The 19452-nt window shown below is 38.0% G+C and overlaps 1 protein-coding gene across 13 annotated transcripts in view; it reads right to left on the reverse strand.

Annotated features, from left to right (window-relative positions):
• The window catches only part of LOC123499624 (selenium-binding protein 2-like), a 132612-nt gene that overhangs the window by 33450 nt on the left and 79710 nt on the right, over positions 1 to 19452 (reverse strand). For 11 of the 13 annotated variants that reach the window (XM_045247945.1, XM_045247942.1, XM_045247940.1 and 8 more), the window contains 3 exons: positions 17470 to 17615; positions 13623 to 13805; positions 13155 to 13314 (listed from right to left, as the gene is read on the reverse strand). In XM_045247945.1, coding sequence (XP_045103880.1) covers positions 13155 to 13314; positions 13623 to 13805; positions 17470 to 17586 — 460 coding nt within the window. In that variant the 5' untranslated portion in view covers positions 17587 to 17615. Of the gene's footprint in view, positions 1 to 13154; positions 13315 to 13622; positions 13806 to 17469; positions 17616 to 18098; positions 18166 to 19452 lie in introns of those variants that run through there. The other 2 variants (XM_045247936.1, XM_045247939.1) reach the window with 2 other exon arrangements.

Genomic DNA, 19452 nt, shown 5'->3' on the forward strand with positions numbered 1-19452 from the left:
GAGAAAAAATACAGACATTAGATATACTAAAACTAACAAAATAAGTAGAAAATAGGGCAAAACTATGATATTCCATTAATCATCAATCACTATTAGTTCCCAGCTTAAAATGATATAAAGTAATCGCCCGCATATCCAGATCGCTACTATCTGAAATTCGCTACTATCCAGAGCTGCCCCCAAGCTACCATCTGCTCGTTTAACGAACACCAAACTCGCTTTAACGAAGTTTTATCCAGGTAATTTTTTCCAAATTTGAAAGCCTCACCATATCACGCAAGCTGACAGGCTTTTGAATACACCAGGAGCTGCTGGTACTAAGGCCTGCCTCAGGAAAAAACCAGGGACACCTATAGAATGAAGATCAAGATCAAGATCAAGCCTTTCATGGACAACACGCGCAACACTCACTCCCCAGTCAAAACATAACAGCGTCAGCAGCAGCCTGTCTTCCCTAGCTCAACTTACCACCAAAATGCCCTGCAATTGGCCTAGTGTTCGTAAGAAGACCAGGAAGTCTCTTACTCTCCAAGTGAAGCTAGATATTATTCACAGACACGAGAGACCAGAAAACTATAGCAGTGCTGGCCACTATCTTGACTCCATATTATACTGTCTCTATTTTCAAGTCAGCAGACTCTATTAAGAAGGCTGGTGAGACCGTATCTTTCTTGCAAGCTAAAAGAACCACCTGAACTCATGACTCTACAATGGATAAAATGGAAAGCCTTGTGGAAATATGGTACATAAGTTTTGTATGCAGTACAATGATGCGCACTTTGTTTACATTCCACGGTTGCCAGTTAGTGTCTTTCCCGTTTCACTCTTCCTCCCTTCATAAAGTTAAGATCATCAACATTATAAAGTTACATACATACATACATTAGTGTACATTATAATGACTTACATTAAACTACCTAAATGTTTAACTTCATAATTTTTACTTTCATTAAACCTTTTACTGTACTATGATGCACTCTCGCTTTGCTTACTCTCAATGGAAGTTCAAATCAGGGGTTAAACTTGTTATAATCGGTTTGGTTAACGAAGTTTCGCTTAACTAAGTGTTTTTTTAGGAACGTAACCCCTTCGTTAAACGGGGGTTGCCTGTATATATATACAGGCAACCCTCGTTTAATGAAGGTTACGCCATTAGTTAAATGCTATTTAACCGATTATAACAAGTTTAGTGTCTTTCCCGTTTCACTCTTCTTCCCTTCATAAAGTTTAGATCATCAACATTATAAAGTTACATACATACATACATTAGTGTACATTATAATGACTTAAATTAAACTACCTAAATGTTTAACTTCATAATTTTTACTTTCATTAAATCTTTTACTGTACTATGATGCACTCTCACTTTGCATACTCTTAATGGAAGTTCAAATCAGGGGTTAAACTTGTTATAATCGGTTAAACAACAAGTTTCGCAACTAAGTGTTTTTAGACGTGTAACCCTTTGTTAAACGGGGTTGCCTGTATATATACAGGCAACCCTGTTAATGAATATTATAAACACTTAGCAAACTATTTAACCGATTATAACAAGTTTAACCCTGATTTGAACTTCCATTAATGCATGAGAACATCATATACAGTAAAAGATTTAATGAAAGTAAAAATTATGAAGTTAAACATTTAGGTAGTTTAATTCATTATAATGTACACTAATGTATGTATGTATGTAACTTTATAATGTTGATGATCTAAACTTTATGAAGGGAAGAAGAGTGAAACGGGAAAGACACTAACCGGCAACCTGTGGAATGTAAACAAAGTGCGCATCATTGTACTGCATACAAAACTTATGTACCATATTTCCACAAGCCTTTCTATTTTATCCATTGTAGAGTCACGAGTTCAGGTGGTTTTTTTAGCTTGCAAGGAAGATACGGTCTCACCAGCCTTCTTAATAGAGTCTGCTGACTTGAAAATAGAAACAGTATAATATGGAGTCAAGATAGTGGCCAGCACTGCTATAGTTTTCTGGTCTCTCGTGTCTGTGAATAATATCTAGCTTCATTTGGAGAGTAAGACTTCCTGGTCTTCTTACGAACACTAGGCCAATTGCAGGGCATTTTGGTGGTAAGTTGAGCTAAGGAAGACAAGCTGTTGCTGACGCTGTTATGTTTTGACTGGGGAGTGAATGTTGCGCGTGTTGTCCACGAGAGCTTGATCTTGATCTTGATCTTTATTCTATAGTCCCGGATTTTTCCTGAGGCAGGCCTTAGTACCAGCAGCTCTGGTGTATTCAAAATGTCAGCTTGCGTATATGGTCTTTTAAAATTTGGAAAAAAACCTGGATAAAACTTCAGTAGCGATTTTGTTTGTTAACAGCAGATGGTATATTAAATGAAACCTTGTTGTAGTGAAATTTGTTGTGTGAGCCTTAAACGGGTGCCAGGCAACCCCCTTTAACGAAGGTTCACACAACAAAATTTCGCTACAACGAAGGTTTCGTTTTACTACCATCTACTCGTTTAACGAACACCAAACTCGCTTTAACAAAGTTTTATCCAGGTAGTTTTTTTCCAAATATGAAAGCCCAACCGTATCATGCAAGCTGACAGGGTTTTGAATACATCAGGAACTGCTGATACTAAGGCCTGCCTCAGGAGAAATCCTGAGACACCTGTAGAATAAAGATCAAGATCAAGCCTCTCATGGACAACACAGGCGCTGCCAATACAAAGGCCTGACTCAGAAGAAATTATGCGTCACCTGTAGCATCAAGATCAAGATCACGCGCACCACTCACTCCCCAGTCAAAACATAACAGCGTCATCAGCAGCTCATCTTCCCTAGTTCAACTTACCACCAAAATGCCCTGCAATGTGACTTAACATTCCTAAGAAGACCAAGAAGTGTCTTACTCTCGAAGTGAAGCTGGGTATTATTCACAGACAAGAGAGGCAAGAAAACTAATAACATTGCTTGCCACAATCTTGACTCCATCTACTGTCTACTATTTTCAAGTCAGCAGACTCTATTAAGAAGGCTGGTGAGACCGTATCTTCCTTGAAAGCTAAAAGAACCACCTGAACTCGTGACTCTACAATGGATAAAATAGAAAGCCTTGTGGAAATGTGGTACATAAGTTTTGTATGCGGTACAATGATGCGCACTTTGTTTACATTCCACAGGTTGCCGGTTAATGTATTTCCCATTTCACTCTCCCTCCCTTCATAAAGTTAAGATCATCAACATTATAAAGTTACGTACATCATACATTAGTGTACAACATTATAATGACTTAAATTAAACTACCTAAATGTTTAACTTCATGATTTTTACTTTCACTAAACCTTTTACTGTACTATGATGCACTCCCGCTTTGTTTACTCTCAATGGAAGTTCAAATCAGGGGTTAAACTTGTTATAATCGGTTCACTTAATGAAGTTTCCCTTAATGAAGTGTTTTTTAGGAACGTAACCCCTTCATTAAGGGGGGGTTGCCTGTATATATATATATATATATATATATATATATATATATATATATATATATATATATATACAGGGGATCCTCGCAATTCAATGAGGTTAAGGTGGTTTTACATCGGTCGAATCAGCATTTATTCGAATCGTGAAGCAATTTTTTCCATAAGATACTTAAGAATTAGGGTGGGATAGGGACCAACCTCCAGCCTAGACCCCTTCAAAACATCACTATAACCTCTAGAAAACACTAACTTGGACTAAATCAGTACTATTAACCCTTTCCTTTTGGCAATCGTATATATACGATTGCATCAATGCGTCCGTAGCGACGGTGATCATACCCGTAATCAAGAATTTTCGCGCCTCAATTTTGAGTTCCAAGCGCGGTTTCTCGAGTCAGATGGTGAGTGGAAGTGTCTGGCATGTTTCCACATATAGTGCTGTCACTAGCTCTGGAAATTTAGCGGTAACTAAGCTATTTTCCCTTTCTCCGGGCGACACTTGGCAACCCCAGCGACCGCGGTGGAAAGCACCATGATAAGTGCGAAGAGACATCCTGATAAGAGCGAAGGATCTCAGATCATAACTCATCATGGAGCAGGACAGAACATATGAAATTAGCAGTGCTTCTGAGATTGAAGACAGTGACAGTGAATATTTAGAAGAAGAAACTGAAGAAAGCAAGACATTAGTGAGGACTCGGAAAGTGAAAAAAAATATTACCTATCATTCTTTCATGTTAATTTTTTTATTATCTTCAATTTTATACTAAAATGGTAGAAGGTAACTTGTCAGAGAGAGAGAGAGAGAGAGAGAGAGAGAGAGAGAGAGAGAGAGAGAGAGAGAGAGAGAGAGAGAGAGAGAGAGAGAGAGAGAGTGTGTGTGTGTGTGTGTGTGTGTGTGTGTGTGTGTGTGTGTGTGTGTGTGTGTGTGTGTGTGTGTGTGTGTGTGTGTGTGTGTGTGTGTGTGTGTGTGTGTGTGTGTGTGTGTGTGTGTGTGTGTGTGTGTGTGTGTATTCACCTAGTTGTAATTTTACAGGGCCTGGGTATCATACTCGTGTGGCCCCGTCTCTATATCTACACACATCCAACTTTCCTTTAAAACTATGCACACTCCTCACTGGCACCACCTCCTCACTCAAACCATTCCACACCTCCACACATCTTTGTGGGAAACTATATTTCTTCACATCCTTCAAGCATATTCTTTTGGCTATCTTTTTACTATGCGATCTTGTAGTTCTATTTAAGTTTTCCTCTCTCAACATCATTTGCTCATTATCCACTTCATCCAGTCCGTTCAACAGTTTATAAACCTGTATTAAATCTCCTCTTTCTCTTCTTTGTTCCAAGGTAAGCAAATTCATTTCTTTTAATCTCTCCTCATAGGTCATTTCTGCCAATTCCGGAACCATTTTTGTTGCCATTCTCTGCAATCTCTCCAACTTCCTTATATGCTTCTTTTTATAAGGGGACCAAACCACTCCAGCATATTCCAATCTTGGTCTAATTACCGTACTAATTAATTTCTTCATCATATCTTTATCCATATAATGGAAGGCTAATCCAATATTTTTTTTATCAAATTATAAGTTTCTCCAAACATCTTATCAATATGAGCCTCAAACTGCCCATGGTCTTGTATTATCACTCCCAAATCCTTTTCCTTTTCCACCTTTTTCAACACTACTTCTTCACCCATCTTATATGACCCTCTTGGCCGTCTTCCACTCTTCCCCATCTCCATCACATGACTTTTGCTCAGATTAAATTCCATTTGCCACCTCTTGCTCCACTCCCAAATCTTATCCAGATCTGCCTGTAAAATTTCACAATCTTCTTCACTCTTCACACACCTACACAACTTCGCATCATCCAAAACAAATTAATATAACTGTTTACTCCCTCTGGCATGTCATTAATATATACAAGGAAAAGTATTGGTGCCAGCACTGAGCCTTGTGGGACTCCACTCTCCACCACCAACCAGTCCGACTTTGCATCCCTTATTACCGTTCTCATCTCCTCCATCTCAAGTAGTTTTCCATCCACTTTAACACTTTTCCTTTCAGTCCTCCATAAATCTCTAATTTCCATAACAGTCTCATGTGAGGTACCTTGTCAAAAGCTTTCTTTAAATCCAAATATACACAGTCCATCCATCCTCTCTCTCTTGTATTTTGTCAACCACTCTTGAATAAAAGCTCAGTAGATTTGTTACACATGACCTCCCTTTCCTGAAGCCAAATTGATGATCCGATAATAACTTATGATCCTCCAGGAACCGTATCCAATATTTCTTTATCACCCTCTCACAAATCTTACCGACCACACTTGTTAGAGACACAGGTCTATAGTTAAGAGGCTCTTCCTTACTGCCTCCCTTATAAATGGGCACCACTTCAGCTCTCTTCCACTCTACTGGTACTTCCCTGTTTCTAATGAACACCTTATAATATCATATAATGGATCAATCAATTCTTCTCTACACTCCTTCAATAATTTTCCTGAAACTTCATCTGGTCCCATCGCTTTATCATCTTTAAGTTCCTCCAACATTTTATATAACTCCTTTTAGGTATCTTAATGTCATCCATGTGCACATTTCCTTGTACATTCTGAGGCTTTACAAACATTGTTTCTTCAGTAAATACTTGCTGAAACCTATTATTTAGCAATTCCGCTATATTCTTAGGGTCATCTACTATCCCTTGCTCTCCTTTTAATCTTTCAATGGACTCTCTTTTTAAGTTTACCATTTATGAACCTGTAAAACAATTTTGGATGTTCCTTACTCTTGTCTACAATATCTTTTTCAAATTTTCTTTCTTCCTCCTCCTTACCCTCACATACTCATTTCTCGCCACTCTATAATTCTCCTTTAGTATATTCCTGCTCTTTTTCCATCTTTTCCAAGCCACATCTCTTTTCTCCTTAGCCTTAACACAAGTTGCATTAAACCAATCCTTTCTTCCTTCCTCTCTCGGTTTATACTTTGGTACAAATTTCATAACTCCTTCTTTATAATATTTCATAAAAATCTCATATTTCTTTTGCACTTCTCTGATTTGTAACATCTCCCAATCTAATTTTCTGAAATAATTTTTCAAACTTTCTGTGTCCATCTTTCTATAATTCAATCTACCACTCCTGTATGTCTCGTCCTTCCTTCGCTGTGTTGTTGCTATCTGCATTTCCATAACCACATGATCACTCTTTCACAAAGGACACTTGTATTGTATATCTCAACATAGGTATACTTCTCTTGTTAATACCAAATCCAGTCTAGCCGGTTCATCATCTCCTCAATATCTAGTATTTTCCTTCACCCTCTGTTCCATCATATTTTCCATCATTAGATTAAGAAATCTCTCTCCCCATGCTTCCTCTCCAACACCACTTACTAGATTTTCGCAATCCACCTCCTTACAATTAAAATCTCCTACTAGTATCACCTTTCTTTTTCCAGATAATACACTTTCCAAAGTCTGTAAAGTATCCTTGATCATATTGTCGTATTCCCTTAATGTCCAAGAATTTGTTTTAGGAGGTACATAGGTCACCATGATTATTAATTCTTTTCCATCACTTTTTATCCTTATGCTTATCACTTCTGCGTTGTTCTTCCCATACCAAACCTTATCCACATTTATTTATTTCTTCGTCATAATCATAACTCCTCCTCCACCTTTACTCTCTATCCTTTCTCCATATATTATATTTATTATCCAAATTTATCTTTGTTTTTTCATGCAATTTTGTCTCAGTCAAACACACTATATCAGGCTTCTCCACTATCATATAGTCTTGCAATTCCAATCTACTTGACAGTATCCCATCTATATTAGTATACATTACGGTCCACCCACTGCTCCCTCTAGGGGTTCCTCCGTATTCCTTCTTTCCACATACCACTTTCTGACTCTCTCTCCTATAACTCTCCAAAAAAACTTTTCTCTTTTCTCCTCAGACCGCTCATCATTTTTCCTTCTCGCCTCTTCCACCAATTCCTTATATCTTCTCCTCTCTTCCTCATTTCTATTCTTTCTCACAAACACCTCTTTACAACCTTCTATCTCTCTTAACTTTGATGTTCTATATAGGATATCCTCCGCAGATTGTTGTGACTTCAGTACTACTTTAATCGGTCTGCTCACTCCCTCCTTATACAGACCCAATCTATGGATCTCTTCCACTTCTTCTTGTAGGTCTTTTTTTTCATCATCATTAAGATTTTTGAACAGATCTCTTACCGTTTTTAATTCTTCCTTAATTCTCTTAGGCTTATATGTTATATTTTGTTCTTTCATCCCAAATATTAACACACTCTTCTTCTTTTCTGCCATTTCCCTTATCAATGTTTCCTTATTCTTCATTACATTAACCAGTTGCTTGGACCTTTCTTTTTTGTCTTCCTTCAACTGATCTTTAATTATTTCTTGTAATCCAACCATTTCTGCTTCCCTCGACTCAGTCCATTGTGTTTTCTTCAGTTCCCATTCCCTTTCAAACCTTTCATTCTGCTCACTAATCATTTCCTTAAAGTCATCTTTCTCCTTTACTACTCTCCATTTTCTCCTCCAACCATCTCTTGTATTTTTCAACCTCCACTCTCAAGTGTGCATTCTCATCCACCAATCGTTTTTCATTTTCCTCCAGTCTCTTAACTCTTTCCTTCAAAGCCTTGTGGAATTCTCTATCCTGCTCCTCCTCACTCCTCTGAACTTTTAATTCCTTCACCAACTCCTCAAATCTCTTCTCCAACATTACCAATCTACCTTGCAATGTTGCCCCTGTTGAAGATGGACTCATGCTTTGACTGGCCACTTTCGGCTTTGCTCCCTGGGCCTCATCAACATATTTTGAATTTGGTAATTTATTTCTTACTGGTCTATCCATTTTTTTTTTTTTTTACTCTTCCTGGAAGCATGTAGTTGTGTGGTCACTGGGGGCCAGGCCTGGTAGCTACGTGTGTGTGGTGAGATGCGTTGGCGGCTGCTATGGCTGGCCTTTGTGTGGTTCCCGCTCTGTCGTTTGGAGTGTGGATGTTCTCACACCTTCAATCACTCCCATGTACACGCCACCAGGCTACGTTAACTCTGTACACTCGTTCACTCGCTCTGGTCGCCCCTCAATAGCAATAACTATTCTCACTCAAGCACATTGCTTAGCGTGTGGAGTGTTAGTTAGATGCCGCTCTGGCCAGGAGGCACGTCCGCTCTCCAGTATACTTGTCGACGACTGAAAACAGAACATTTAGTGAAAACAAGTACAGTAAGGTCCCGAGTTACGTCAGAGTTACGTTCCTGAAACATGACGTAAGTCGATTTTGTACGTAACTTGAGTTTTTGTACTTTCAAAGCATATTAACGAGTTTTCAACCAATAATTTTTTTATGGTTATTCAGGTAAGTAAAAGGTTATATTGTTATATTGATATATTATTAACAACTATGTAGGAATATATTGATTAGGGCCGCGAACACGAAGGACTGCAGGTTGCCGAGAGGGGCAGCCTGAGGCCGCCAGGAGGGTGGGCAGGTCGAATGTTGTGACGCCCAGGGCGGACAGCTGGGAGCTTTGTGGAGTGCGGTAGGAGTAAAGCGTTATATAAGTAAAAGGTTATATTGTTATATTATTTACAAGTATGTAGGAATATGAAACACAAGCTTGTTTTTGTTGTTGATTAGGGCCGCGAACGCGAAGGACTGCATGTTGCCAGAGGGGTGGACGCCTGAGGCCGCCAGGAGGGTGGGCAGGTCGAATGTTGTGACGCCCAGGGTGGACAGCTGAGAGCGTAGTGCAGTGCGGTGGGAGTAGAAGCGTGGGCAGCGGGGCAGGAAATGCAATAGGAAAGGGCAATAGGGATCAGCAGACAAGCGCAGATGGTGCAAGTAAGCTGCGAGTGTCGTGTGGCCCAGGCGAAGGCTCCGGAGTTGTTATTGTTGTGATAGGTGCGTGAGCCCTCAAGGTCATCAACCTCCCCATTGTCATGGTAACGGGCTTCCCATTTTCTTCTTCACTCCCTTACACACAGCTGCTGCCTCCCTTCTCATGTCTTTTAATTATGTCCACTTTTTCTTGTAGCGTAATGGTTTTCCTTTTCTTAGCATCACTGCTATCACTCAGGAGTTTTTTTTTTTTGGTGCCATTGAGCAAGATACTAAGATAGATGTAGGAACACTCTTGCCAGGGGCGACGGTGTGGTGGAACTGAGGTACGTAGAGTGTTTTTGTATTCAAGCATGAGGTGGGCGGTGTGGTGGATAACCACTAGTGACGCCTGGCGGCCAACAATAACAATAAACCCTGCTTTACGATTTATAAATTTTCAATTTTTTAAATCTTAAATTGCCTTATAGTGGACTGACGTAAGTATGAGTTTGACATAACTCGAGAGCGACGTAACCCGGGACCTTACTGTATACTCGTTTCTGCCGAGAAAGGGGTTAACAACGTCAGAGCAACCTCCTGCCGTGAAATGGCATCCATGAACGCTTGGAGGGACGTTGATGAAGTTGCTCTGAGGTTGCTGGGAACACCACCTCTGGAGGTAGTGTTACTGTCTTATATATGCATTTATGTTCACAAAACAACATCTTTATTAGCTTTTTACAAACCTTGCCCCCAAGAAAGGATTGTTTTGTAATGCATATAGTGAAATCTTATGTGGAATACCAGAAAATAAAGCAGAGATGATATCGCCCACAGACGATGCGGAGACTCACGGTGACTCGGCCGCTTCTTCTTCTTCTTGTAACCCTTTTAGCCTACGTGTTGTCTTTCACCACAAAATTTATGTTTCCACTCCTCTATTGCCTGCTATAATGGATATCATATCTTAGTATTCATATACGCTCATGCCATGAGGATAACCTGGACTCTGTGGCACTGAGTGATAGTGAATTAGTAATGAAGAAGGACCAGATGATTAAATACTATTACACTCAACGCTCCGTATTCGTGCCTGATTAGTGCATCTATCACAGCGTGAAATCGTGATAGTGGAGGTGAATAACCTATGGTAATAATTCAGATTGACACTAGGACCTCCAAGCTGTCATTCTTTGTCACTTTTTGCCCAGTTTTTATACCATGTAATAGTATAAAAATAAAACGCATTATTAAAAAAGTTACCTAATCAAGAATCATAACAACAACATAATAAGAGCATTCATAATAGCAATCATAATTACAACATAAATGCAACTCACTGTTGCCAGACATGTACCATTTTTTCTATAGGTGGTGGGCAAAAGGCCCTTGTTGTTGCTCTATTGCCATGTTCTACGGCATAATCTATAACTTGTCATTTGCAGGGGATTGTGTAGCTCAATCTTTTTCCACCTAGTGCCATAGTCCATAATGATGATGGTGTTGATGTGTTTTGTTATGATTATGAACTTGGTGTTACTTTTCACCACTAGATGGCATTGAGTCAGAGTGGTAATCAGCTGATATTTATAAACATGTATCACAGCCTTACAGGTTAGATTATTTTAATTTTCCAATAATTTGTTTTTAAAGTGATAATATTGGTAATAACAATAATACCATCAACAAAATAATGGTGTATACAATTAAGGGCGGTAAAAGTACTGGAAAAAAGGTACAACCTATAAGCCATTCAAATATGGTATCTCATTGTGGACAATTAGAAGCTAAGTTGAATGAGTAGATTGGGCAAATAAGTCAAGAACTGTTACTCAATAAAAGTATATATGTGTGTGTGTGTGTGTGTGTGTGTGTGTGTGTGTGTGTGTGTGTGTGTGTATATATATATATATATATATATATATATATATATATATATATATATATATATATATATATATATATATATATATATATATATATATACACACACAGGCAACCCCCCCTTAATGAAGGGATTACGTTCCTTAAAAACCCTTCATTAAGCGAAACTTCATTAAGCGAACCGATTATAACAAGTTTAACCCCTGACTTGAACTTCCATTGAGAGTACAGTGAAAGGTTTAATGAAAGTAAAAATTATGAAGTTAAACATTTAGGCAGTTTAATTTAAGTCATTATAATGTACACTAATGTATGTATGTATGTATATACATAACTTTATAATGTTGATGATCTTAAATTTATGAAGGAAGGAAGAGTGAAACGGGAAAGACACTAACCGGCAACCTGTGGAATGTAAACAAAGGGCGCATCATTGTATCATATACAAAACTTATGTACCACATTTCCACAAGGCATTCCATTTTATCCATTGTAGAATCACGAGTTCAGGTGGTTCTTTTGGCTTGCAAGGAATATACGGTCTCACCAGCCTTCTTAATAGAGTCTGCTGACTTGAAAATAGTACAGACACTAGATGGAGTCAAGATGGTGGCGAGCAATGCTATTAGTTTTCTCGCCTCACTCGTGTCTGTGAATAATATCCAGCTTCACTTCGAGAGTAAGAGACTTCCTGGTCTTAGCAACACTAGGCGACATTGCAGGGCGTTTTGGTGGTAAGTTGAGCGAGGGAAGACGAGCTGCTGCTGATGCTGTTAATGTTTTGAACAGGGGGAGTGAGTGATGCGCGTGTTGTTCATGAGAGGTGCTGGTGTATTCAAAAGCCTGTCGGCTTGTGTGATATGGCGGGGCTTTCAAACTTGGAAAAAATTACATGGATAAAACTTCGTTAAAGTGAGTTTGGTGTTCGTTAAACGACCAGATGGTAGTAAAATGAAACCTTCGTTGTAACGAAATTTCGTTGTGTGAATCTTCGTTAAGCAGGGGTTGCCTGTATATACCTTTTTCCTCTTGTTATCATAATGATCATGATATTTATGGTTATGAAATTGGTGTTACTTTTCATCACTAAACGGTATTGAGTCCGAGTGGCGACTGGCAATCAGCTGACATTTATAAACATGCATCACTGCCTCAGCCTCACAGATTAAATTTCTTTCATTTTTTTTTTTATGATAATTCATTATTAAAGTGATAATACTGGTAATGATGATAATACTAATAATAGACAGCAATAAAATAATGATGCATACAGTTAGGGTAGGTAAAAGTACTGGAAAAAGGTGCAACCTATATGCCATCAAATGCAGTACCCATTGTGGATGATTAAGAGCTAAGGTGGATGGGTAGATTGGGGAAATATGTGAAGAACTATTTCTCAATAAAAGTATATAGAGAAACTCAACTATCATGTGATATCATAACCTGGAAGTTTTTGAATGATGGGCGCACAATAGTGGCAACTTCGTGTGCAATATAGAGATATGTGTAGCACTTTAAGTATGCATGATAGCAGTAAGACACAATAGTGGAAGGCACAATAGCAGAGGGTTAAGTGCATATGAATATTTTTTGTGTTTATTTATTTTTTTGTGTGTGGGCTGTAGGTGAGGGAATAAGTGGTCAATACTGTACAATGCTTTAGCATATTCAATTACAAGATAAAATCATATAGTTTAACCAGCCTGTTTGAGGTATGGAGTATATATGCAAGTGAAATATCCTCTTTTAAAGCATCACAGAAGCACGTAAGGAATTTATCTCCAGTCAGGATAAGTATCTAGAAATGAGAGGTTCCCTGAACATGGACAGAATCCATAAAATGATCATCAAATTCAAATATTATCTTTGAGATCTTTATATCTCTTGTAAAAAAACAAACAATTATTTAATACTACATTATTCCAATGCGATATAACAAAGTACAAACAAACCTGTGTGCTCAAAGGTATATGAGTCAAAGGTGATGAAGGACCCTTTAGCTTTGCCTTGTGCATCTCCCAGTGTCGATAACATTACTTGGCCATTGGGAAGGCAGTGTGTGGTATGGGGATGACTAACTCCATTAGACTTTAAAATCTCAGGTTCTATTATCTGTTAAAAAAAAGCAAGACATGTTTTACTATATTTCCATTCTTTTATCAGTTAGCATCAGCAAAATATTGCAAGTGCAATCCCTTATGAATTTTTCTCTACATTGATTTGTGCATATGTTAATAAACCCTTGTGGCATCAAAATACAAACAACTGGAAATGGGTTATAGTTATAGTTAGCTTTACAAATACATTAGCACAATATTCTAAATTAATTTTAATAAATACATTCACAAGATGAATTCTTAGATCATAGAATTTAGTTGTGTTGGGTCAAGATACATTGCTGCCAAAAACATCATAGAAACCTTGAAGAGTTTGGGATTCCGTTCAGAAGAGATGTCAATGATGTATACCCTTGAGGAACCCAGTGCTGGCATGACAAGTCTATTGCGGATCTTTGTGGGATCATCATAACAAGATGAACAAGTATTCCAGCCAGTGTGATGAATCTCATCATCCAAGTAAGGAAGATACAAACGGTGAACCACCTGTAAAATATTTTCCACAATAACAAAATACCTGCCCTTAACATGCATTATGAGTGTTCTATTTATATATACATACATACATACATACACCTTCTGCCCTGTCTGTAATTCCGTCCTGCACTTTAGCCTGCAAGTTCTTTAAAGAGCTTTCATAATTTTGGCATGTGGTTTTTAGAATGTCATTTTGCTTCCTTATTTCCTGAATCTCCTCTTTCAATTCCTGATTTATTGCACTGACTTTCTCACATTCAGCTATTCTCAATTTCAGGGCTGTGTTCTCTGTTATCAGTCGGTCTTGTTTGTCCATGAGATTGGACATCACCTCCTTCATATATCTTAATTCTCTTTCTACATTAATAAGCCTTCTCATATTACCTTGTTCATCCCTGAAACCCGAGAAATCCTTTTCCATAGTGTGTGTGTATTTACCTAGTTGTATTGTACAGGGTTGGAGAGGAGCTCATAGTGTCCTGTCTCCATATCTCCATTTATCTAGTTTTTCTTTAAAGTTATGCACACTATGAGTTGTGACAATTCCATTAACCAATGCATTCCATTTTTTCACCATTCTGTGTGTGTGTGTGTGTGTGTGTGTGTGTGTGTGTGTGTGTGTGTGTGTGTGTGTGTGTGTGTGTGAGAGAGAGAGAGAGAGAGAGAGAGAGAGAGAGAGAGAGAGAGAGAGAGAGAGAGAGAGAGAGAGAGAGAGAGAGAGAGAGAGAGAGAGAGAGAGAGAGAGAGAGAGAGAGAGAGAGAGAGAGAGAGTTGTGGGTAGGTAGCACAGGGTTGGTGCTAATCCCTCCTTGACTTTCCTCCTCCCTTGAGTCCCTTCCCTTCAAGATGGGGGTTGACAGCCACTACTCAATCACAGGCTATCTTTCAAACACAGCTGCAGAAGTGACTAATGAATGTTTACTGTAGTATATTTAGAGAAATGATTACCCTAACCTTTTTTGATGTATGAGTGAATAACATTTTCTAAGAGAAGCAGGGATCTGATGCATTATCACCCTATCAAAGTCCACAAAGTCACCATTGAATAAACAATCATGTGTGAAAATTTCATGGCAATCAGATGAATACAAACAGCAAAACAAGGATCAAATTATGAAAAATCTTTAGAGCAAATATCTTGAAAAGTGTTTTTTTACACTCCAAAAATTTTCACAAAATCAGTATAAACTGATAAATTTTTGTTTACTATCATTTTAAACAACAACAAAAATACAATTTTTCTTTGGAATTAGATATTTGATAATGTCAACAAAAAACAAAATAAAAGAAAGCGAAAAATATTATATAAAAACAACGGACGGGCAGTTTAACTCGGACTTTAGTTCCTGGGTCGCTCAGAGACAACTTATCACGAAATCCAAGTTATTGCGGTCCAAATTATCCAGGTTCAACAGTATGTCAAATATTCATTATGATATCAGGCAAGTTATTTAGAGGCTTATGAATAACTAATAATACAAAGATAATTTTTTTTTTTTTTGTAATCTTGAAAATAAAAAAACTTGAAAATTACTTAATTTTCTTATGTACCTGGAAAAAAAAAAGTACTGGTCTAATCTAAAAAGTCCCTTTCTCAGATATTACTATTTGAGGTAATAAATTAGTGACAAACTCATATGATCTAAATTTTAGGCAAGAATTCATAAATTTTGTGTTTTGGTGACCCTTTGACATATATCATATTTAAGTGGAATACATAGGCAATCTGTTCATGAGTTAATTGTCAAAATTGAGTAAATAAATGAGAAAATAAGGGTAGGTTTTATCAACCTTACCCTATATGAAGTTTATTTTGAAATACACAAACTTACAGAAGAAAATGGTGTCTGTAGAGTTTGTGAAATCGGGAGAAAATGAGTCCAATATCACTTTTCAGGTGTCAGACAACCTACTAAAGGAAACTCAAGGGTCAAACAAATTATAGCACGGGTGTCATTTCATAATGGAAAATCTGAGATGTGGGACCATGATTATTATAGATTTCTTCTTCCTGTTATAGGCTTTAAATTAATGAAACATCACAATTCTGCTCATTAACTAGAACCCTCACTATATAATACAACATTAATTGAGGCGCCCCGAGCCAGAGGGTACCAACCCTCAAAAATACGAAAATTGAGTTAAAGGCGGGATCATGTTGTCGAAGGGTGTAAAAGTCGTATAAAATTGTCGGCCAAGTGAAATACGACCATATGGGTACCTATATGAAGCCTCAAAGTGGAGTGATAATGCGTAAAAAAAGTCGCGACAAACTTCTCCGATCTGCGAGCAAGAAGGTACCAAGAGCAGGGAGGTGCGGCTGAGCCTCGCCGTGCGCTCCCTAATCAGCGGCGAGTATTCTCGTGACTCATAGCCGCGCCCCCACCTCGGCCAATCACAGCCTTTGTTTACTTTAGCCCAGAGTCTCCCGCCAAATCCTTCCTTCCCTCCCTTGCCAGGCACATTACTCCCGCATCAGCTACACCATACACACATTCTCGATTTGCTCCGCACCAGTTTTGGTCTTGGCATCAAGAATGGCTTCCTCCAGTGATGAAGCTGCTGATCAACCTACTGCTGAAGGCTCTGATATAGCTAAGAAGAGGAAGGTTAGAGATGTATCAAAGTGGAAGAAGACTATAAGCAAGAAGAGGCGAGACAGTGGACAAGAATACACGAGCCGCTTTACGCATTGTCAGGATCATAAAAACCATGTTCCTGATAATGAACTTAACTGTCTAAAGCCAGTGTAAAGGATGATAGCCAATACCACCAAAAAAATCTAATCATATCTTAATAATAATGCATCTTATTCTACTTTGTAAAATCATAGAAAATAAATTTTAAAATACAATATCACAATCTTCTATACAGATACATCTCACACTATAATCTCTTCAGAAATGAAGAGAAAATAGGGAAATAAAACATTTTCGGAATAAAAGTTGCGCTAGGGGAAATATTGCTTTATTCGCTCATAAAAAATTGTAAAAATCGAGTTAAAAGCATATCGTCATAATTTTTTTACATAATGCTTGTTTTATCATACACTTTGGAAAAATGAACCTAAAACATAACCTTCCTGGGAAAAAATGTTCTGCTACGGGTGTAGGGGTATTTATAATAATCTCTGTAAAAGTTAAAACATAGAATATACTATTAAAAACCACATGGCATGACAGGTCTTGCCGAGACCTTTCAAATGATGTATAATATGATAATATTGTGACCGATCTTACGGTAGGGGGAAATATTGCTTTATTCGCTCATAAAAAAATTCTTAAAAAATCAAGTTAAAAGCATATCGTCATAATTTTTTTACATAATGTTTGTTTTATCATACACTTTGAAAAAATGAACCTAAAACATAACCTTCCTGGGAAAAAAATTTCCGCTACGGGTGTAGGGGTATTTATAATAATCTCTGTAAAAGTTAAAACATAGAATATACTATTAAAAAACACATGGCATGACAGGTCTTGCCGAGACCTTTCCAATGATGTATAATATGATAATATTGTGACCGATCTTACGGTAGTATTAATTGTTCAACTTTAAACGCGTTTTTCTCGAAAGTAGGTTCGTGTGGGTTGGTACCCTCTGGCTCAGGGCGCCTCAATTGCACTACCACTTATCAATCCATTATGGAATATCTAAAACATTGAATACTAACCTTGCAGTAGCTTTGTGATTGTGGATCAACATCAACTGTTGCCAAATAATCAGGCTTTCCAGTGCCTTTTCTTATACATGGCAGCCATACAATCTTCTCCCTTGGACCCTCCTTCATGGCTATGAGAGGGCTTGCATAACCTGGACCTGAAATAAAAAAAAATCTATAACAATAACAATATTATGTCAATCAGTCTCAGCAAGGTTAAGATTGATTAAACAATGGAAAACATCTGACACATTTGCTGAACCAAGTAATCACATCTACTGCTGTACACCCAAATCCTCACTAAAGAATTTTACCTAGACGACTGCTGTGATGGGTATGTTAAATCTGAGGGTTAGTTACATGTGTTGATGATGAGGCCAGTCAGTGATTAATAATAATAGTCAACACAAAGCAAGCACAAGCACAGTAAAAGACAAAGGAATATAAACTTTTCACCAACACTTCATTAATCCCTAGCCACAAGCACAAAATGCCTCAGAGTACACAGTCAATCCAAGGCAAGTACATACTACAAAAATTCCACACCAGACAGAGTCATTTTTACACAGAGTGCTCACCAACACAAGCTCAGTGCCTCCTGGCAGCCCACAACAGTTTCTGGTTCTCTGCACTGTACTCACATCGAAGTACATAGGTTTCCAGCTCTGCAGCCAAGCTTCTCCTGAGGTCCATGCCATCCCAAATCACATATTCCCATTATCACTTCATCCACAAAAGACACCACACACACACACACACACACAAAAAAGAAACAATAGAAAAGTTAAAAGGAGAGAACGGGATGGTGGAAGACCCAAAAAGTATGGCAGAACTATTAAATAAAAAATTCCAGGAGGTCTTTACTAAGGAATCCAAATTTGAGAGGCCACAGAGTAATAGAGAGACAATCTATATGAAAGAGATTAAAGAAACCAAGCTTGAAATAAAAGACTTAATGAAGGAACTGGATGAAGAGAAGGCCATGGGACCAGATGAAGTCTCAGGCAGAATACTGAAAGAATGTAGGGAAGAACTAGCAAGTCCTATATGCAACATCATAAAATGCTTAATAGAAAATGTACAGTAGAATGTACCAGTAGAATGGAAAAAGAGCTGAGGTGGTTCCCATATATAAGAGCGGAAGGAAGGAAGAACCTTTAAATTACAGACCGGTATCACTAACTAGTGTAATATGCAAGATGTGTGAAAGAATAATAAAGAAACAATGGATCAAATTTCTTGAAGACAACAAATTAATATCAAATAGCCAATTTGGTTTTAGAAAAAGACGGTCTTGTGTAACTAATTTATTGAGTTTCTATTCTAGAATAGTTGATAGAGTACAAGAGAGAGAGGGATGGGTTGACGGTATTTATTTGGATTTAAAAAAGGCGTTTGACAAAGTGCCACATGCAAGATTACTATGGAAGTTAGAGGAGAAGGGTGGTTTAAAAGGAAGCACATTGAGATGGATAGAAAATTATTTGAGGGGAAGAGAAATAAGGACGGTAGTTAACCCGCTAAGACCGATGGCCGCAAAATTCGCACCCTCCCATTACCGCAATTATCATAAAAAAATCAACTCTTATAAATTACTCTGGAAAAAATTCTGCTGTTAGTAGACATGACAATGCATCATCCTACAAGTTTTTATTGCTCTACTCACTATGGTTGTCTCAGAATAATAACCGATAATTGGAGAAGATTGTGGTAGCGGCAACTCGGGGGAGGTGCTTTTATGTGTATTCTTACATAATGTAAGGCACTGCTCATGTTTTTGTGTGTTTTCACATGTTTTCGTGTTTTCACTCATATTGGCTGATTATAGTTACGATGTTTTATCAGGCGTGGTGACGATGTTGTCACAATAGCGGGTCGGGATCTACCTCAACCTGTGCACTTTGCGTCTTGTCCCGCCTTGTCTATCACTTTTATCACTAAACTTTAGCTTCCTCTTAGCACCAGTAGCCATAGTTGTAAATAATAGTTCCTTAA

Source organism: Portunus trituberculatus, chromosome 50 (assembly GCF_017591435.1).
Source record: "Portunus trituberculatus isolate SZX2019 chromosome 50, ASM1759143v1, whole genome shotgun sequence".
Taxonomy (NCBI): Eukaryota; Metazoa; Arthropoda; class Malacostraca; order Decapoda; family Portunidae; genus Portunus; species Portunus trituberculatus.